Source organism: Cherax quadricarinatus, chromosome 20, assembly GCF_038502225.1.
Source record: "Cherax quadricarinatus isolate ZL_2023a chromosome 20, ASM3850222v1, whole genome shotgun sequence".
NCBI classification, from domain to species: domain Eukaryota; kingdom Metazoa; phylum Arthropoda; class Malacostraca; order Decapoda; family Parastacidae; genus Cherax; species Cherax quadricarinatus.
The window spans coordinates 7,834,962-7,856,879 of NC_091311.1; the positions used below are offsets into that span (position 1 = coordinate 7,834,962).

A 21,918-nucleotide genomic window follows, 5' to 3' on the forward strand; every position below is an offset into this window, starting at 1 on the left:
GTGGTCCTGCGGTTTAAAGTGTCATGTGGTTCTCGCTTACCATGAGGCAGGCCAGTACAACATGGGTTCGAATCCTTGGTTAGAGCAGTGTTGTTATTGATATATATATATATATATATATATATATATATATATATATATATATATATATATATATATATATATATATACATATACATATATATATATATATATATATATATATATATATATATATATATATATATATATATATATATATATATATATATATATATATATATATATATATCAACAAGTCGGCCGTCTCCCACCGAGGCAGGGTGACCCAAACAGAAAATCCCCAAAAAGAAAATATTTTCATCACTTTCAACACTTTCACTTCACTCACACACAATCACTGTTTTTGCAGAGGTGCTCAGAATGCAACAGTTTAGAAGCATATACGTATAAAGATACATAACATATCCCTCCAAACTGCTAATATTCCCATTTCCAGGACTCAAGTCCGGCTATATAAAAATAACCGGTTTCCCTGAATCCCTTCACTAAATATTACCCTGCTCACACTCCAACAGATCGTCAGGTCCCAAATACCATTCGTCTCCATTCACTCCTATCTAACACGCTCATGCACGCTTGCTGGAATTCCAAGCCCCTAGCCCACAAAGCCTCCTTTACTTCCTCCCTCCAACCTTTTCGAGGACGACCCCTACCCCGCCCTCCTTCCCCTACAGATTTATACACTCTCCATGTCATTCTACTTTGATCCATTCTCTCTAAATGACCAAACCACCTCAACAACCCCTCTTCAGCCCTCTGACTAATACTTTTATTAACTCCACACCTCCTAATTTCCACACTCCGAATTTTCTGCATATTTACACCACATATTGCCCTTCGACAGGACATCTCCACTGCCTCCAACTGCCTCCTCGCTGCAGCATTTACAACCCAAGCTTCACACCCATATAAGAGTGTTGGTACTACTATACTTTCATACATTGCTTTCTTTGACTTCATAGATAACGTTTTTTGTCTCCACATATACCTCAACGCACCACTTGCCTTTTTTCCTTCATCAATTCTATGTTTAACCTCATCCTTCATAAATCCATCCGCCAACACGTCAGCTCCCAAATATCTGAAAATATTCGCTTCTTCCATACTCCTCCTCCCCAATTTGATATCCAGTTTTTCTTTATCTAAATCATTTGATACCCTCATCACCTTATTCTTTTCTATGTTCACTTTCAACTTTCTACCTTTACACACTCTCCCAAACTCGTCCACTAACCTTTGCAATTTTTCTTTAGAATCTCCCATAAGCACAGTATCATCAGCAAAAAGTAACTGTGTCAATTCCCATTTTGTATTTGATTCCCCATAATTTAATCCCACCCCCCTCCCGAACACCCTAGCATTTACTTCTTTTACAACCCCATCTATAAATATATTAAACAACCATGGTGACATTACACATCCCTGTCTAAGACCTACTTTTACCGGGAAGTATTCTCCCTCTCTTCTACACACCCTAACCTGAGCCTCACTATCCTCATAAAAACTCTTTACAGCATTTAGTAACTTACCACCTATTCCATATACTTGCAACATCTGCCACATTGCTCCCCTATCCACTATCATATGCCTTTTCTAAATCCATAAATGCAATAAAAACTTCCCTACCTTTATCTAAATACTGTTCACATATATGCTTCAATGTAAACACTTTATCAACAAATCCCCTACATATGTATATATATATATATAAAATCTTAAGTATGATTATAAAATGCAAGTTGAACATGTAACAAGAAAAATGCTGTCCCTACAGACTTTAATCTCTCTACTGTTGAATCTGAACATTACACCCTGGCTTTGGCGAAGACTCTGAACTGTGGAGGTGCGAGTGTGAGGCCCATCTTGCCTTCTGTGTCTGAGACAGGGACTGTGGGGTCAAGAGTGAAGGTGAAGTGATGCATGAGCGATGAGAATAACAGGAACGTTTCCATCCTGGCCAGTGATTCTCCTAAACACGATCGATTTCCTGGGGAACAGAAAGAGTGTGAAGGATACATGGAATGTGCTGTAATATATTACAAATACAAGAACAACATATGAAACAAATACACATGCCACATTGTGATAATATTTTTTATCGTCAAGAAGTCTGTAACTCGCCCGAAATCTATTTGTAAAAGAAAATAAATTCTTAGTGGGTTTACAGTATATATATGAACATCAAAATGGTATACAATACCGACAGGTTGGTAGGTAAAACACAAAGGCAACAGTTAGGCAACTTTATTCCGAAACGTTTCGCCTACACAGTAGGCTTCTTCAGTCGAATACAGAAAGTAGGCAGGAACAGTAGAGATGTGAAGACGATGTAATCAGTCCATCACCCTTGAAGTCGTAGAATTTGAGGTTGTCAGTCCCTCGCTTGATCTTCAGATAGTTCCTGACTATGGAACTGAACTTCTCCAGGCCGAGGGACTGACAACCTCAAATTCTACGACTTCAAGGGTGATGGACTGATCACATCGTCTTCACATCTCTACTGTTCCTGCCTACTTTCTGTATTCGACTGAAGAAGCCTACTGTGTAGGCGAAACGTTTCGGAATAAAGTTGCCTAACTGTTGCCTATGTGTCTTACCTACCAACAGTATATATATAAATCGAGGCTTCGATGTTGAACATTATTACACATTATAATGATGTTACTTATTTCCAACACAATACAGGAAACAATTAATGTCACTAATAAAGTACACAGTGAATACAAGACTGCTGTCATAGCTGCTAGTAACAATATTTTTTAAAAGAAAAATATCTTTGCAGCTAAACCTCAACACTAGCAATAAGAGTTACCTTTGCCGAAGGGAATGAGGCGCTCGTCCACACGCAGCGAACCGTCGGGGTTGATGAACCGCTCTGGGCGGAAAGTATGTGGATCACCCCAGTACTCTGGATCAACGTGGACACTGTAGATGTTGTTAAGCACCACTGTCCCGGCTGGGATCCTGTGACCCTGTGTGTGGTCATAATGACAACAAATTTAAAGACAGATCAGCGTATCATCCGCTACCTCTTCAGAGTGATGCCATTATTGCCAAAGATTACTGGGGCAGACAGAGTACTGTGGTACAGAGTACTGTAAACTATAGAATAATGAGAGTACTAAGAGGCCAAATGAAGTCTCTAAGGGGTATAGTGAGGACAGCAGAGGCAGATTTTTCATTCATCAATAGGAGTAAATGCAAGGTAGAAAACATTTTGTCTCTGAATAAGAAAAAAAGTGAAGTACTTACCTGCAATTCGGTGTCTGTGAGGGCCCTATGAGGTACAGTTATTGGTGTTGGACACCTAAAGCGGAACGTCTCCATCAGCGTGGCATTCGTGTACACCAAACTGTAGCAACAAAATATTATAGGACACTCAAGTCAACAAGCCCCAGTGGCTAATGACAGAGTGAGAATTTGGTACATTCCACACTGATACACCTGCATAGAATAAGTGGGTCAAATCAGTAACTGTAGTCCCAGTAAAACAAATCTTCTTTACTGAATAACTAAGAAAATATTATTTACCTTCTCGACCTCTCATTATAGAGCACAGTGGTTGTTTTTAGTAAGATATTCTTTGCGCAGAAATGTGACATAACAGTAAGACAGCCTCTCAGTTCTCAGCAACATGAACGAAAGTTCCTAGAGATTAACATATTAGATACGCATAATTTGATCTAAAATATCCAAAGGACAACCAACCTTATTCAATTAAAAATATGTTGGTCCTCACTTAACATGAAAACTTGTTTCAAACTCCTTCTCTTTTAATATCAAAGTTGTATTTAAAAATACTTTTGATAAAAAAATCCCCCAGAAATGCTGACGGCTGACTGGGGAAACTGAACACTTCAACATTTCCTCTCTTAGTCTTACTACAGATTATTGACGGTGTGGCATCATGGTGTGACGTCGGGCGTGACGTTCAGGTGACGTTCTAGTGATGTCATTCTGTGACGTCGTAGAAGCATAGACAACAGCAAACTAACACCGAAGCGTAGGGACGTGAGATCTTGATAATGTGTGTGTGTGTGTGTGTGTGTGTGTGTGTGTGTGTGTGTGTGTGTGTGTGTGTGTGTGTGTGTGTGTGTGTGTGTGTGTGTGTACTCACCTATTTGTGGTTGCAGGGGTCAAGTCTTAGCTCCTGGCCCCGCCTCTTCACCGGTTGCTACTGGGTCCTCTCTCTCCCTGCTCCATGAGCTTTATCAAACCTCGTCTTAAAACTATGTATGGTTCCCGCCTCCACTACGTCACTTTCTAGGCTATTCCACTGCCTGACAACTCGATGACTGAAGAAATACTTCCTAACATCCCTTTGACTCATCTGAGTCTTCAACTTCCAATTGTGACCCCTTGTTTCTGTGTCCCCTCCCTGGAACATCCTGTCTTTGTCCACCTTGTCTATTCTGCGCAGTATTTTATATGTCGTTATCATGTCTCCCCTGACCCTCCTGTCCTCCACTGTCGTCAGGCCGATTTCCCTTAACCTTTCTTCATAGGACATTCCCCTTAGCTCTGGAACTAACCTTGTTACAAACCTTTGCACTTTCTCTAATTTCTTGACGTGCTTGATCAAGTGCGGGTTCCAAACAGGTGCTGCATACTCCAGTATGGGCCTGACGTACATGGTGTACAGTGTCTTGAACGATTCCTTGCTAAGGTATCGGAACGCTGATCTCAGGTTTGCCAGGAGCCCATATGCTGCAGCAGTTATCTGGTTGATGTCTGCTTCCGGAGACATGCTCGGTGTTATACTCACCCCAAGATCTTTCTCGTTTAGCGAGGTTTGCAGTCTTTGGCAACCTAGCCTATACTCCGTCTGCGGTCTTCTGTACCCCTTTCATGACTTTGCATTTGGCGGGGTTAAATTCGAGAAGCCAGTTGCTGGATCACGTGTCCAGCCTGTCCAGGTCTCTTTGAAGTCCTGCCTGATCCTCATCTGATTTAATTCACCTCATTAACTTCACATCGCCTGCTAACAGGGACACTTCTGAGTCTAACTCTTCCATCATGTCGTTCACATATACCAAAAACAGCACTAGTCCTAGGACCGACCCCTGTGGGACCCCGCTCGTCACAGGTGCCCACTGTGATACCTCATTACGCACCATGACTCGTTGTTGCCTCCCTGTCAGGTATTCTCTGATCCATTGCAGTGCCCTTCCTTTTATATGCGCCTGATCCTCTAGCTTCTGCACTAATCTCTTGTGAGGAACTGTGTCAAAGACCTTCTAGTAGTCCAAGAAGATGCAATCAACCCACCCTCTCTCTCGTGTCTTACTTCTGTTACTTTATCATAAAACTCCAGAAGGTTTGTGGCACAGGACTTGTCTTCCATGAATCCATGCTGGTTGGCATTTATGCTATTGTCCCGTTCCAGGTGCTCCACCACTCTCCTCCTGATAATCTTCTCCATAACTTTGCATACTATACACGTCAGTGACACAGGTCTATAGTTTAGTGCCTCTTTTCTGTCTCCTTTTTTAAAAATGGGAACTACATTTGCCGTCTTCCATACCTCAGGTAGTTGCCCAGTTTCCAGGGATGTGTTGAACATTGTGGTAAGTAGTACACACAACATATCCGCTCCCTTTCTAAGGACCCACGGGGAGATGTCCGGTCCCATTGCCTTTGAGGTAACGATGTCCCTTAGCAGCTTCTTCACCTCCTCCTCATTTGTATTTATGTCATCCAACACTTGTTGGTATATTCCTTGCTGGTGTCCCCATCTGGTCTGTTCCCCCAGAGGCCTTCCTGTCTCCACTGTGAATACTTCCTTAAATCTCATGTTGAGCTCCTCGCATACCTCTTGATCGTTTCTTGTGAGTTCTCCACCTTCTTTCCTGTGTGTGTGTGTGTGTGTGTGTGTGTGTGTGTGTGTGTGTGTGTGTGTGTGTGTGTGTGTGTGTGTGTGTGTGTGTGTGTGTGTGTGTGTGTGTGTGTGTGTGTGTGTGTGTGTGTGTGTGTGTGTGTGTGTGCGTGTGTGTGTGTGTGCGTGTGTGTGTGTGTGTGTGTGTGCGTGTGTGTGTGCGTGTGTGTATGCGTGTGTGTGTACTCACCTAATTGTGGTTGCAGGAGCGGAGTCATGGCTCCTGGCCCCACCTCTTCACTGGTCGCTACTAGGTCACTCTTCCTGCTCCATGAGCTTTATCATACCTGTTCTTAAAGTTAGGTATGGATCCTGCCTCAGCAACATTACTTCCCAGACTATTCCACTTCCTGACAACTCTGCACTCGCCTATTTGTACTCACCTACTTGTGGTTGCAGAGGGCGAGACACAGCTCCTGGCCCCGCCTTTTCACTGATCGCTACTAAGTCCCTTCTCTCCCTGCTCCATGAGCTTTATCATACCTCGTCTTAAAGCTATGTATGGTTCCTGCCTCCACTACCTTACTTTCCAGACTATTCCACTTCCTAACTACTCTGTGACTGAAGAAATACTTCCTAACATCTCTTTGACTCATCTGAGCCTTCAACTTTCAATTGTGACCCTTTGTTTCTGTGTCCCATCTCTGGAACATCCTGTCTCTGTCCACCTTATCTATTCCTCGCAATACTTTGTATGTCGTTATCATATCTCCCTTAACCCTCCTGCTCTCCAGTGTCGTCAGGCCTATTTCCCTAAACCTTTCTTAACTTTTCCTTAAATCTGGAACTAACCTTGTTGTAAACCTTTGCACTTTCTCTAATTTCTTGACTTGCTTGACCAGGTGTGGGTTCCAAACTGGTGCTGCATACTCCAGTATGGGCTTGACGTACACGGTGTACAGTGTCTTGAATGATTTCTTACTGAGGTATCGGAACGCTATTCTCGGGTTTGCCAGGAGCCCATATGCTGCAGCAGTTATCTGGTTGATGTGTGCTTCCGGAGATGTGCTCGGTATTATAATCTTCTCAAGATCTTTTTCCTTGAGTGAGGTTTACAATCTTTGGCCACCTAGCCTATACTCTGCGTTCTTCTTTACCCTTCCCCGATCTTCATGACTTTGCATTTGGCTGGGTTATTCGAGTAGCCAGTTGCTGGAGTACGTGTCCAGCCTGTCCAGGTCTCTTTGGAGTCATGTGTGTGTGGGTGAACATACAGATTGCAGGTCGCTCAGTCAACCTGCGCTCAGGACACGTATTTGGAAGCTGGCTGCTCTACAGGACAAAATACGTTGAGGGTAGCACACAAGAAAACACATTAAACTCACATCATAGTAAATTAGCTTTGGAACAATGGTACCCAGCTATGTAAATCCTCATGTAGCTTAGCCATTGGCTTGGACGACCACGTGGCTTAGTGATCCATGTGACTGCAATCCACGTGGCTTGGTGATCCACGTGACTTTGCGATCCACGTAGCTTGATAATCCGTGTGACTTCGAACTCGAAAATCAGACGGAATTTACTAGGAGACAGATGAGTAGTGGTGCAGCGCAGGACAGGCGTAGCCCGAGGCGAGAATGTGGCAGCTCTACAAACAGAGCACCTATACAGGGCAGACTCCACCACCGTGGACGAAAACCACCACTAGACTCACTTCTGTCGTGGTCTAAATGGTGGTAATGAGCAGAAACACAAGCAGCAAATTACAGGTGACGCCGAACACGTGACTTTGGACAGCATGGGAGGCTGAAAGGGACCCAGTTAACACTTTGAAGATTTCCCGAGGAAATTATGCGTATTTGGGCATAAATCCTGACTATCTGTGTCTGGATGATGACGTTTGGAGACATAACATCAGAATACCTTGTTGGTAGACGGACGCTACTTGTATGGGGTAATGAACGTGTGCCTTCCAACTTCGGTGTAATAAAGTTGGTAGAATTACCGACAATATGTAAAGTAAAAGGACACAAGTGCGGCAAACACTGCTGTTACCAGATATATCAGTAGTATTTCTGGTGAATTAATGATACTTTTTCTGAGGCGAGCCTTAGCTTTACTGGGCAATAAGTACAGTGTGTTGTATGTTAAGCTTGCCAGGCCTACGGCCTAACGAGAGAGAGACAAGAGGCAGGACTTGCTGCTAGTAGGTTTGGCGCCATAGTGAGGACTTGGTAGGGTCTGGTGAAGTGAACTCTAGGTAGGACTAGGCCCACGCCACATGGCAGCACTTAGTGGCATGAGCGCGAAACATCAAACCCGACAGTGGTTACATCCAGAATCTTTCATACTCAATCTATTTTCATACCCCTGAAAGCCAAAGCGTCTATAAAGTCTCAACATAAGTCTTAATACACGACTGTCAAGCGCTCTAAAGGGTATGAGAATAATTTACTGTGAGAGCCTCTACTGCTGTGGGAAGAGACAGTAGGATCACAGATGGTGACCGTTGACGGAGACATGAAGAAAAGTTCTGTCTCTGAAATCCTGCTTTGGAAAGTCTCCTAGCTCAGTAATAAAGCATCGGACCTGCTATGTGCCAGGAGTATGGCTCGAGATCCATGATTATCTACTTCATGTTTTTCGTTTCAACAATTTATCTTGCATACTTAATACCAGATCCTTATATAAAACAGACTAACTTTATATACAGAAATAGGTAACTCATCTACCAATCAATAAATCTATTATAACACTAATTGTGTGGGAACGCGGATTCATATATAGCCAAATACTGTACTGTCTGGAGTAGTCGCCACATATCTCCTCGACCCTATATGGTATCAACTTGTGTGTGGCCAACTGCACATACACTTAGTGCTCGCTATGGTCATTCATTGAAGGAGAGCAGAACTGGTCCGCACCTAACCATTGTACATTTAGGATTCACTCGATATAGGAATTTAAAGAGATGAAGATGTATTCCACAACTAACTAATGCACGCAGTCTAGGGACTCACCTTTTACGGTCATCATTGGAAGGTAAGCGGGAGTGACCTACGACAGCATCCAGCTCCTGGTGTATTTTGACCATGACGTGCGGATGTAGGATTGTCAACAAGAAACCGTAACTCAGATATGATGACTGCGTCTCAACTCCAGCAATGAAAATGTTCCCACACAAAGCAATAAGTTGATCATCTATGGGGCAGAAACAATATGTAAACAGTTATCCAAAGGTATACAAATGTGTGCACTGATTTATATATATATATATATATATATATATATATATATATATATATATATATATATATATATATATATATATATATATATATATATATATCGGGAGGTACCACCTCTAGAACTGTCCTGGGAACCCTCATCCTCAGAGAAAAGAATAAACCTGCTTCAGGAAAAACTCAAGGCTCTCCCTGAAGCTGTTTGAAAATTTTCACCTACCACCCCTTATATATTCCATATATGTTTTACTTAAAAATAAAATACATTGACAAAATACAATACGGAGTAAAACAACATAGAAAAACTCAGAGCTACATCTCGAATACTTCGTCCAGCTCCCCGACGGTGTGCCGCGTCCCAGAATGCTGCAAGCATTTCCTCTTTGGATCGCAACACTGATTCTCTGAAAGAGAAAGCTGGCTGCCCTCTGGTCCATGGTTTCTATGATAAGTTTTTCACCCCAGCTATTTGAGGAACTTTAGAGAACACTTGCCCCACGCACCAAGGGTCTCCAACTCAGGCAATCTGCTTTCCATCCTTCCAGGGTAGCATAGTGGCTCCATCAGGACGCTTTTGACTTCCGTCAGACCTCTGCACTTGGGGTTCCCGTTGAGCTGGGCAACGGGCTGTGGCGAGGCTTCTATTTATGATGTCATTGACCTCATATCTGGCGTGTTTCCCTTCTGATATATATATATATATATATATATATATATATATATATATATATATATATATATATATATATATATATATATATATATATATATATATACATATATATATATATATATATATATATATATACATATATATATATATATATATATATATATATATATATATATATATATATATATATATATATATATATATATATATAGTGATCCATAGTATATATATATATATATTATTAATTAATTATTAACACACTGGCCGATTCCCACCAAGGAAGGGTGGCCCGAAAAAGAAAAACTTTCACCATCATTCACTCCATCACTGTCTTGCCAGAAGGGAGCTTTACAATACAGTTTTTAAACTGCAACATTAACACCCCTCCTTCAGATTGCAGGCACTGTACTTCCCATCTCCAGGACTCAAGTCCTGCCTGCCGGTTTCCCTGAATCCCTTCATAAATGTTACTTTGCTCACACTCCAACAGCACGTCAAGTATTAAAAACCATTTGCCTCCATTCACTCCTATCAAACACGCTCACGCATGCCTGCTGGAAGTCCAAGCCCCTCGCACACAAAACCTCCTTTACCCCGTCCCTCCACCCTTTCCTAGGCCGACCCCTACCCCGCCTTCCTTCCACTACAGACTGATACACTCTTGAAGTCATTCTGTTTCGTTCCATTCTCTTTACATGTCCGAACCACCTCAACAATCCTTCCTCAGCCCTCTGGACAACAGTTTTGGTAATCTCGCACCTCCTCCTAACTTCCAAACTACAAATTCTCTGCATTATATTCACACCACACATTGCCCTCAGACATGACATCTCCACTGCCTCCAGCCTTCTCCTCGCTGCAACATTCATCACCCATGCTTCACACCCATATAAGAGCATTGGTAAAACTATACTCTCATACATTCCCCTCTTTGCTTCCAAGGACAAAGTTCTTTGTCTCCACAGACTCCTAAGTGCACCGCTCACCCTTTTCCCTTCATCAATTCTATGATTCACCTCATCTTTCATAGACCCATCCGCTGACACGTTCACTCCTAAATATCTGAATACATTCACCTCGTCCATACTCTCTCCCTCCAATCTGATATCCAATCTTTCATCACCTAATCTTTTTGGTATCCTCATAACCTTACTGTTTCCCGTATTCACTTTTAATTTTCTTCTTTTGCATACCCTACCAAATTCATCTACCAATCTCTGCAACTTCTCTTCAGAATCTCCCAAGAGCACAGTGTCATCAGCATATATATATATATATATATATATATATATATATATATATATATATATATATATATATATATATATATATATATATATATATATATAGTGGTCCCCTGCTTTTCGTAGTTCCCGGCAATCGTAAAATTCGCCAATCATAGAGGTATTTTCGTATAAACATGGACTCGCTTTTCATAGGTTGACTCGCGAGTCGTAGTTCTTCCGGGACGCGTACCCACGGCGTGAGCCAGGGCGGCAGCCAGTCTGGCATTGTTTACCAGTGAGCGAAGGTCCCCTCACGTGCTCCAGCGAAATATTTCATAATATTCCATTTATTTTAGTGCTTGCAAGTACTAAATAAGCTACCATGGCTCCAAAGAAAGCTCCTAGTGCCAAGCCTGTGGTAATGAAGGTGAGAAATACGACTGAATTTAAGAAAACCATCATTGAACAATATGAAAATGGTACAAGTGTGGCCGAACTGTCCAGGGTGTATAAGAAACCCTACACAACCTTATGTTCCATAGTGGCCAAGAAAAATGAAATAAAGGATGCTGTTGTTGCAAAGGGAGTAACTAAGCTGACAAAAATGAGATCACCAGTACTGGAAGAGGTTGAGAAGTTATTATTGGTGTGGATAAATGAGAAACAATTAGCAGGAGATACTCTTATGACTTCGTTTATTTGTGAAAAGGCTAGACAGTTGCATGAAGATTTGGTAAAGAAATTGCCTGCAAATAGTGGTTTGAGAGATTTATGAACCGTACTGGCATACACAGTGTGGTAAGGCATGGTGAGGCTGCCAGTTCGGACCCTAAGGCGGCTGAAAAATATGTGCATGAATTCCCGGAGTACATAGAGGCTGAAGGACTGAAACCTGAACAAGTGTTCAATTGTGACGAAACAGGCCTCTTTTGGAAGAAAATGCCAAAGAGGACCTTCATTACACAAGAGGAAAAGGCAATGCCAGGACACAAGCCTATGAAAGACAGGCTGACGCTAATGTTCTGTGCTAATGCTAGTGGGGATTTCAAAGTGAAGCCATTACTAGTGTACCATTCAGAAAATCCCAGAGTGTTCAGGAAAAACAATGTTATGAAGAGTAAATTGTGTGTGTTTTGGAAATCTAATAGTAAGGCATGGGTCACGAGGGAAATTTTCGGCGAGTGGTTCAATGAAGTGTTTGGCCCTAGTGTGACGGAGTATCTCCTGGAAAAGAAATTGGATCTCAAGTGCCTGCTAGTAATGGACAATGCACCTGTTCATCCTCCAAACTTGGATGACCTAATTTTCGAGGAGTTTGGGTTCATCACAGTAAAGTTCTTGCCCCCGAATACCACTCCTCTCCTCCAACCCATGGACCAGCAGGTTATTGCAAACTTTAAAAAACTCTACACAAAAGCAATGTTTCACAGGTGCTTGACTGTGACCCCAGACACTCACTTGACCCTAAGGGAATTTTGGAGAGAACACTTCAGCATCCTCCACTGCATAACCCTTATAGGTATGGCTTGGGAGGGAGTGACTACCAGGACTTTGAACTCTGCCTGGAGAAAATTGTGGCCAGATTGTGTCGACAAGAGGGATTTTGAAGAATTTGGGACTCACCCTAATGAGCCTATGTCTGTTGTAAAATCAATAGTGGCACTGGGGAGTTCCATGGGGTTGGATGTGAGTTTGGAGGATGTGGAAGAATTGGTGGAAGACCACAATGAAGAGCTCACCACTGAGGAGCTGCAAGAGCTTCAGCAGGAAGAGCAACACATCGCAGCTCAGAATCTTGCTGCAGAGGAGGAGGAAGAGAGATGGAAGAAGGTGCCTTCTTCAGATATTAAAGAGATATTTACTATGAGGGGTAAGATGGAAAGCTTTATGGAGAAACATCACCCTAACAAGGTTGTTGCAAGCCAGGTTGGCAACATGTACAGTGACAAAGTCTTGGGCCATTTTAGGGAAGTGTTAAAGAGACGCCAGAAACAGAGCTCTCTCCACGGTTATTTGGTGAGACAGGACTCCAGTGACTCTCAAGGTGGTCCTAGTGGCATTAAGAAACAGAGAAGAGAAGCAACCCCAGAAAAGCAAATGGTACCTGAGGTGTTGATGGAAGGGGATTCCCCTTCCAAACTATAAACAATCCACTCTCTCTCCTCCTCCAGTCTCCCATACACTAAGAAGAATCTCCAATAAAGGTAAGTGTTATGCTGTTAATGTTTCATTCATCATTTCCCATTGTATTGTTTATGTACTACATGCATATTTCATGTTAAAATTTTTTTTGTTTTAATACTTCTGGGTGTCAGGAACGGATTAATTGTGTTTACATTATTTCTTATGGGGAAAATTGATTCGTAAATCGTAAATTTCGTTTATAGTAACGGCTCCAGGAACGGATTAATTACGAACAACGAGGGACCACTGTATATATATATATGGAAAGGGGTTTAGTTAAAGGTAATACATATTTTAAGAAAAAGAGAATAAATAAGTATACAAGATATGATGTAGGGCGAAATGTCAGTAGTTTGTTGGATTATGTATTGGTAGATAAAAGACTGTTGAGTAGACTTCAGGATGTACATGTTTAAAGAGGGGCCACAGATATATCAGATCACTTTCTAGTTGTAGCTACACTGAGAGTAAAAGGTAGATGGGATACAAGGAGAATAGAAGCATCAGGGAAGAGAGAGGAGAAGGTTTATAAACTAAAAGAGGAGGCAGTTAGGGTAAGATATAAACAGCTATTGAAGGATAGATGGGCTAATGAGAGCATAGGCAATGGGGTCGAAGAGTTATGGGGTAGGTTTAAAAATGTAGTGTTAGAGTGTTCAGCAGAAGTTTGTGGTTACAGGAAAGTGGGTGTGGGAGGGAAGAGGAGCGATTGGTGGAATGATGATGTAAAGAGAGTAGTAAGGGAGAAAAAGTTAGCATATGAGAAATTTTTACAAAGAAGAAGTGATGCAAGGAGGGAAGAGTATATGGAGAAAAAGAGAGAGGGTAAGAGAGTGGTGAAGCAATGTAAAAAGAGAGCAAATGAGAGAGTGGGTGAGATGTTATCAACAAATTTTGTTGAAAATAAGAAAAAGTTGTGGAGTGAGATTAACAAGTTAAGGAAGCCTAGAGAACAAATGGATTTGTCAGTTAAAAATAGGAGAGGAGAGTTATTAAATGGAGAGTTAGAGGTACTGGGAAGATGGAGGGAATATTTTGAGGAATTGTTAAATGTTGATGAAGATAGGGAAGCTGTGATTTCGTGTATAGGCCAAGGAGGAATAACATCTTGTAGGAGTGAGGAAGAGCCAGTTGTGAGTGTGGGGGAAGTTCGTGAGACAGTAGGTAAAAATGAAAGGGGTTAAGGCAGCCGGGATTGATGGGATAAAGATAGAAATGTTAAAAGCAGGTGGGGATAAAGTTTTGGAGTGGTTGGTGCAATTATTTAATAAATGAATGGAAGAGGGCAAGGTACCTAGGGATTGGCAGAGAGCATGCATAGTTCCTTTGTATAAAGGCAAAGGGGACAAAAAAGAGTGCAAAAATTATAGGGGGATAAGTCTGTTGAGTATACCTAGTAAAGTGTATGGTAGAGTTATTATTGAAAGAATTAAGAGTAAGACGGAGAATAGGATAGCAGATGAACAAGGAGGCTTTAGGAAAGGTAGGGGGTGTGTGAACCAGGTGTTTACAGTGAAACATATAAGTGAACAGTATTTAGATAAGGTTTCTAAAGAGGTCTTTGTGGCATTTATGGATTTGGAAAAGGCGTATGACAGGGTGGATAGGGGGGCAATGTGGCAGATGTTGCAGGTGTATGGTGTAGGAGGTAGGTTACTGAAAGCAGTGAAGAGTTTTTAAGAGGATAGTGAGGCTCAAGTTAGAGTATGTAGGAAAGAGGGAAATTATTTCCCAGTAAAAGTAGGCCTTAGACAAGGATGTGTGATGTCACCGTGGTTGTTTAATATATTTATAGATGGGGTTGTAAGAGAAGTAAATGCGAGGGTCTTGACAAGAGGCGTGGAGTTAAAAGATAAAGAATCACACATAAAGTGGGAGTTGTCACAGTTGCTCTATGCTGATGACACTGTGCTCTTGGGAGATTCTGAAGAGAAGTTGCAGAGATTGATGGATGAATTTGGTAGGGTGTGCAAAAGAAGAAAATTAAAAGTGAATACAGGAAAGAGTAAGGTTATGAGGATAACAAAAAGATTAGGTGATGAAAGATTGGATATCAGATTGGAGGGAGAGAGTATAGAGGAGGTGAATGTAATCAGATATTTGGGAGTGGACATGTCAGCGGATGGGTCTATGAAAGATGAGGTGAATCATAGAATTGATGAGGGGAAAAGGGTGAGTGGTGCACTTAGGAGACTGTGGAGACTAAGAACTTTGTCCTTGGAGGCAAAGAGGGGAATGTATGAGAGTATAGTTTTACCAAGGCTCTTATATGGGTGTGAAGCATGGGTGATGAATGTTGCAGCGAGGAGAAGGCTGGAGGCAGTGGAGATGTCATGTCTGAGGGGGCAATGTGTGGTGTGAATATAATGCAGAGAATTCGTAGTTTGGAAGTTAGGAGGAGGTGCGGGATTACAAAAACTGTTGTCCAGAGGGCTGAGGAAGGGTTGTTAAGGTGGTTCGGACATGTAGAGAGAATGGAGAGAAACATAGTGACTTCAAAGAGTGTATCAGTCAGTAGTGGAAGGAAGGCGGGGTAGGGGTCGGCCTAGTAAAGCTTGGAGGGAGGGGGTAAAGGAGGTTTTGTGTGCGAGGGGCTTGGACTTCCAGCAGGCATGCGTGAGCGTGTTTGATAGGAGTGAATGGAGACAAATGGTTTTCAATACTTGACGTGCTGTTTGAGTGTGAGCAAAGTAACATTTATGAAGGGGTTCAGGGAAACCGGCAGGCCGGACTTCAGTCCTGGAGATGGGAAGTAGAGTGTCTGCACTCTGAAAGAGGGGTGTTAATGTTGCAGTTTAAAAACTGTAGTGTAAAGCACCCTTCTGGCAAGACAGTGATGGAGTGAATGATGGTGAAAGTTTTTCTTTTTCGGGCCACCCTGCCTTGGTGGGAATCGGCCAGTGAGATAATAAAAAAAAATATAATATAATATATATATATATATATATATATATATATATATATATATATATATATATATATATATATATATATATATATATATATATATATATATATATATATATATATATATATATATATATATTTAACACATCGGCCGATTCCCACCAACGGGGTGGACCGAAAAAGAAAAACTTTCATCATTCACTCCATCACTGTCTTGCCAGAGGCACGCTTACACCACAGTTATTAAACTGCAACATTAACACCCCTCCTTCAGAGTGCAGACACTGTACTACCCATCTCCAGGACTGAAGTCCGGCCTGCCGGTTTCCCTAAATCCTTTCATAAATGTTACTTTGCTCAAACCCCAACAGCACGTTAAGTATTAAAAACCATTTGTCTCCATTCACTCTTATCAAACATACTCACGCATGCTTGCTGGAAGTCCAAACATACTCACGCATGCTTGCTGGAAGTCCAAGTCCCCTGCACACAAAACCTCCTTTACCCCTTCCCTCCAACCTTTCCTACGCCGACCCCTACCCCACCTTCCCTCCACTAAAGATTTCTACACTCTCGAAGTCATTGCATCTTGTTCCATCCTCTCTACATGCCCAAACCACCAATAACCCCTCCTCAGCCCTCTGGATAATAGTTTTGGTAATCCCACACCTCCTAATTTCCAAACTACGAATTTGCTGCATTATATTCACACCACACATTGCCCTTAGACATGACATCTCCACTGCCTCCAGCCTTCTCCTCGCTGCAACATTCACCATCCATGCTTCACACCCATATAAGAGCGTTGGTATAACTATACTCTCTTACATTCCCTTCCTTGCTTCCACAGACAAAGTTCTTTTTCTCCAGACTCCTAAGGGTACCACTCACCAATTCTATGATTCATCTCATCCTTCATAGACCCATCTGCTGACACGTCCACTCTGAAATATGTGTGTACATATATATATATATATATATATATATATATATATATATATATATATATATATATATATATATATATATATATATATATATATATATATATATATATATATATATATAAAACACACTGGCCGTTTCCCACCAAGACAGGGTGACCCAAAAAAGAAGAAACACTTTCATCATCACTCACACCAACATTGTCTTGCCAGAGGCGTGCCTACACTACAGTTATAAGACTGCAACATCAACACCCCTCCTTTAGAGTGCAGGCACAGTACTACCCACCTCAATCTTGTAGAATGTACATTCTACAAGACTGATAGACTGAATACATTGACTCCAGACTGAGGGACTGATTACCTCAAACTCCTCCTCTCCTTACACCTTTCTACTTTGTATTGGACTGATGAAGCCACTGTGTGGCGAAACGTTTCCTCAATAAAGATTCCCATATGTTGTATAAGTGTCTCAATCTTCGACTTATCTGCTGACAAGTCCACTTCCAAACATCTGAATATTTTCACTTCTTCCATACTCTCTCCCTCCAATCTGATAACCAAACTTTCATTACCTATTTTTTGGTTATAATCATCACCTTCCTCTTTCCTATGTTCATTTTTAATTTTCTTCTTTTACATACCCTACCAAACTCGTCCACCAACCTCTGCAACTTCTCTTCAGAATCTCCCAAAAGCACAGTGTCATCAGTAAAAAGCAACTGTGACAACCACTCTGCGTTAGATTCTTTATCTTTTTATCCTATACCTCTTGCCAACACCTGAGCATTCACTTCTCTTACATCTATAAATATATTGAACAACCACGGTGACATCACAAATCATTGTCTAAGGACTACTTTTATTGGGAAATAATCTCCCTCTCTCTTACATACTCTAACCTGAGCCTCACTATCATCGTAAAAACTCTTCACTGCTTTCAATAACCTACCTCCTATTCTATACGCCTGAAACATTTGCCACATTGCCTCCCTATCCACCCTATCATACGCCTTTTCCAAATCAATAAATTCCACAAAAACCTCTTTACCTTTATCTAAATACTGTTTACCTATATGTTTCACTGTAAACACTTGGTCTACACACCCCCTACCCTTCCTCAAGCCTCTTTGCTTATCTGTGATCCTTCTCTCCGTCTTACTCTTAATTCTTTTAATAATAACTCTACCATACACTTTACTAGGTATAATCAACAGACTTATTCCCTATAATTTTTACGCTCTCTTTTATCCCCTTTGCTTTTATGCAAAGGCACTATGCATGCTCTCTGCCAATCCCTAGGTGTCTTAGCACTAACCACTCCAAAACAATATCCCTACATGCTTTTAACACTTCTGTCTTTATCCCATCAATTCCAGCTGCTTTACCCCCTTTCATTCTATCCAGTGAATCACGCACTTCCCCCATACTCAGAAGTGGCTCTTTCACACTCCTACAAGATGTTATACCTCCCTGCCCAATACGAAATCACAGTTTCCCTATCTTCATCAACATTTAACAGTTCCTCAAAATATTCCTTCCATCTTTCCGATATCTCTAACTCTCCATCTAATAACTCTACTCTCCTAATTTTAACTGTCAAATCCATTCGTTCTCTAGGATTTCTCAGCTTATTAATCTCACTCCACAACTTTTTCTTATTCTCAAAAAAAAATTGTGGATAGTATGTCACCCACTCTCTCATTTGCTCTCCATTTACATTGCTTCACCACTCTGTTAACCTCTCATTTTCTCTCCATATACTTCTTTCTCCTTGCATCACTTCTACTCTGTAAAAACCTCTCATATGATAACTTTTTCTCTCTTACTACTCTCTTTACATCATTCCACCAATCACTCTTCTTCCCTCCCGCACCCACTTTCCTGTGACTACAAACTTCTGCTCAACGCTCTAACATTACATACACAATATATATATATATATATATATATATATATATATATATATATATATATATATATATATATATATATATATATATATATATACATATATATATGTCGTGCCGAATAGGCAGAACTTGCGATCTTGGCTTAAATAGCAACGGTCATCTTGCCATATAGGACAAGTGAAAATTTGTGTATGCAATAATTTCGCCCAAATCATTCTGAACCTAACGAAAAAAATATATTTCACCGTGTTTGTTTGGTATTAAATTATTGTAAACAAATCTAAAATATATTTAGTTGCATTAGGCTAAAATAAATTGTTCTTGTTATAATAAGGTTAGGTAAGTTTTCTATGTTCCTTTTGGTGCAAAATTAAAAATTTTTACATTAACATTAATGAAAAAAATATATCTTTAAACGTATAAGAGAAAATTTTAGAAAGAACTTAATTTTAAATGAGTTCTGTCTAATTGACCAGTTTTACATATTCGGCACGACATATATATATTATTATTTTATTTTATTATCACACTGGCCGATTCCCACCAAGGCAGGGTGGCACGAAAAAGAAAAACTCTCACCATAATTCACTCCATCACTGTCTTGCCAGAAGGGTGCTTCACACTACAGTTCCCAAACTGCAACACTAACACCCCTTATATATATATATATATATATATATATATATATATATATATATATATATATATATATATATATATATATATATATATATATATATATATATATATATATGTCGTGCCGAATATGTAAAACTGGTCAATTAGCAAGAACTCATTTAAAATTAAGTCCTTTCTAAAATTTTCTCTTATACGTTTAAAGATATATTTTTTTCATTAATGTTGATGTAAAAATTTATAATTTTGCACCAAAAGGAACTTAGAAAACTTACCTAACCTTATTGTAACAAGAACAATTTATTTTAGCCTAACCCAACTAAACATATTTTAGATTTGTTTACAATAATTTAATACTAAACAAACACAATGAAATATATTTTTTTCGTTAGGTTCAGAATGATTTTGGCGAAATTATTGCATACACAAATTTTCACTTGTCCTCTATGGCAAGATGAACATTGCTATTTAAGCCAAGATCGCAAGTTCTGCCTATTCGGCACGACATATATATATATATATATATATATATATATATATATATATATATATATATATATATATATATATATATATATAATATATATATAAATATATATATATATATATATATATATATATATATATATATATATATATATATATATAAATAAATATATATATATATATATATATATATGTGCAATAAGATCACAGTAAACAGGTGATTTCGGAATATGCAAAACAACCACTCTGAAAAAATAGAGAAATTCCAATCGCTTTCGTGACTACTCACATTATCAAGGAACTATGAAAGTGAAGCATCCAATGAAGCTATATAAGGGGTCAGGCCAGCACCTCACTATCAGATCCCACAACGGTTAAACACCTGACGCGCGCCGACCCAACTTGGATAGGTCCTTTGCACAACTCACCCCACAAACTATTCTACCCAAGAAAATTTAAAAATTATTTGTCCAGTGTATTATTAAATTCTTCCCAAATTCTATTAATTATAAATGGATCTAATTTATATAAACCAAAGGAAATATTCATATTATTGTCAAAACTGCTTTTTATGAAACAAGATTCAATTATATTCCTGTCGACCATGGACTTGCTTGATACTACTTTCTCAACTTTTTGAAAATCAATTGGATGGTTAAAATCTCTTACATGAAAAAATAGAGCATTGGAATCTTGTCCAGTTCTAATGCTATATTTATGTTGTTTTAATCTTAGTTCGAGATTTTTACCAGTTTGACCGTAATAAACTTTATCGCAAATTTTACAAGGAATCTTATAGACACATCCATCAGCATTTTGGGGGGAATTCTTTATCAAAAGGTTTTTACTGTATCAAGATTTTTGAATACAACTTTGATATTAAAAGTCTTAAGAAGAGAAGGCATATCAACCAAGTTTTCATGGTAAGGGAGAACCAACATATTTTTAGTTAAATAAGGCTGGTTGTCCCTTTTTGGATTGTAAAAAGTATTTCTAGCAACTTTAAAAGATTTATCAATTACATTTCTTGGGTATTTTAAATCATTACCTATTTCATAAATTTTGGATATTTCCTCATCTATGAACTCAGGACTACAAATTCGTAAAGCTCTCAGAAACATTGATGAGAAAACAGACAGTTTGACTCTATCTTGATGCGAGGAATAATAGTGGACATAGGAACAGTTATTTGTAGGTTTTCTGTAAATTTTAAATTTGAATTCATTATTACCCTTAATAATTAAAACATCTAGAAAAGGCAATGAGTTATTTTCTTCAAACTCAACAGTAAAGTTTATAGAATGGGCTAAGCTATTTAATTTTCCAAGGAAATGGTGTATATCTACATTTTTGGGCATAAGACACAAAATATCATCAACATATCTGAACCATTTAGCTCTATTAGGGAGGATTGTGTTAAGTAACCTTGTTTCAAAAAATTCCATGTATAGGATACTAAGAACAGGTGAAAGAGGATTTCCCAGAAGTTTGGTATGGCAATGGGAAATCCTCTTTCACCTGTTCTTAGTAACCTATACATGGAATTTTTTGAAACAAGGTTACTTAACACAATCCTCCCTAATAGAGCTAAATGGTTCAGATATGTTGATGATATTTTGTGTCTTATGCCCAAAAATGTAGATATACACCATTTCCTTGGAAAATTAAATAGCTTAGCCCATTCTATAAACTTTACTGTTGAGTTTGAAGAAAATAACTCATTGCCTTTTCTAGAAGTTTTAATTATTAAGGGTAATAAAGAATTCAAATTTAAAATTTACAGAAAACCTACAAATAACTGTTCCTATATCCACTATTATTCCTCGCATCAAGATAGAGTCAAACTG

The 21,918-nt window shown here is 39.6% G+C and overlaps 1 protein-coding gene across 6 annotated transcripts in view; it reads right to left on the reverse strand.

Annotated features, from left to right (window-relative positions):
• Nucleotides 1-252: 252 nt before the first annotated feature.
• LOC128703296 (methyl farnesoate epoxidase) overlaps nt 253-21,918 on the reverse strand; it is a 71,074-nt gene continuing 49,408 nt past the window's right edge. For all 6 annotated transcript variants that reach the window (XM_070086874.1, XM_070086873.1, XM_070086877.1 and 3 more), the window contains 4 exons: nt 8,878-9,058; nt 3,295-3,394; nt 2,855-3,014; nt 253-2,029 (listed from right to left, as the gene is read on the reverse strand). In XM_070086874.1, the coding sequence (XP_069942975.1) occupies nt 1,848-2,029; nt 2,855-3,014; nt 3,295-3,394; nt 8,878-9,058 (623 nt within the window). In that variant the 3' untranslated portion in view covers nt 253-1,847. The remainder of the gene's footprint in view (nt 2,030-2,854; nt 3,015-3,294; nt 3,395-8,877; nt 9,059-21,918) is intronic.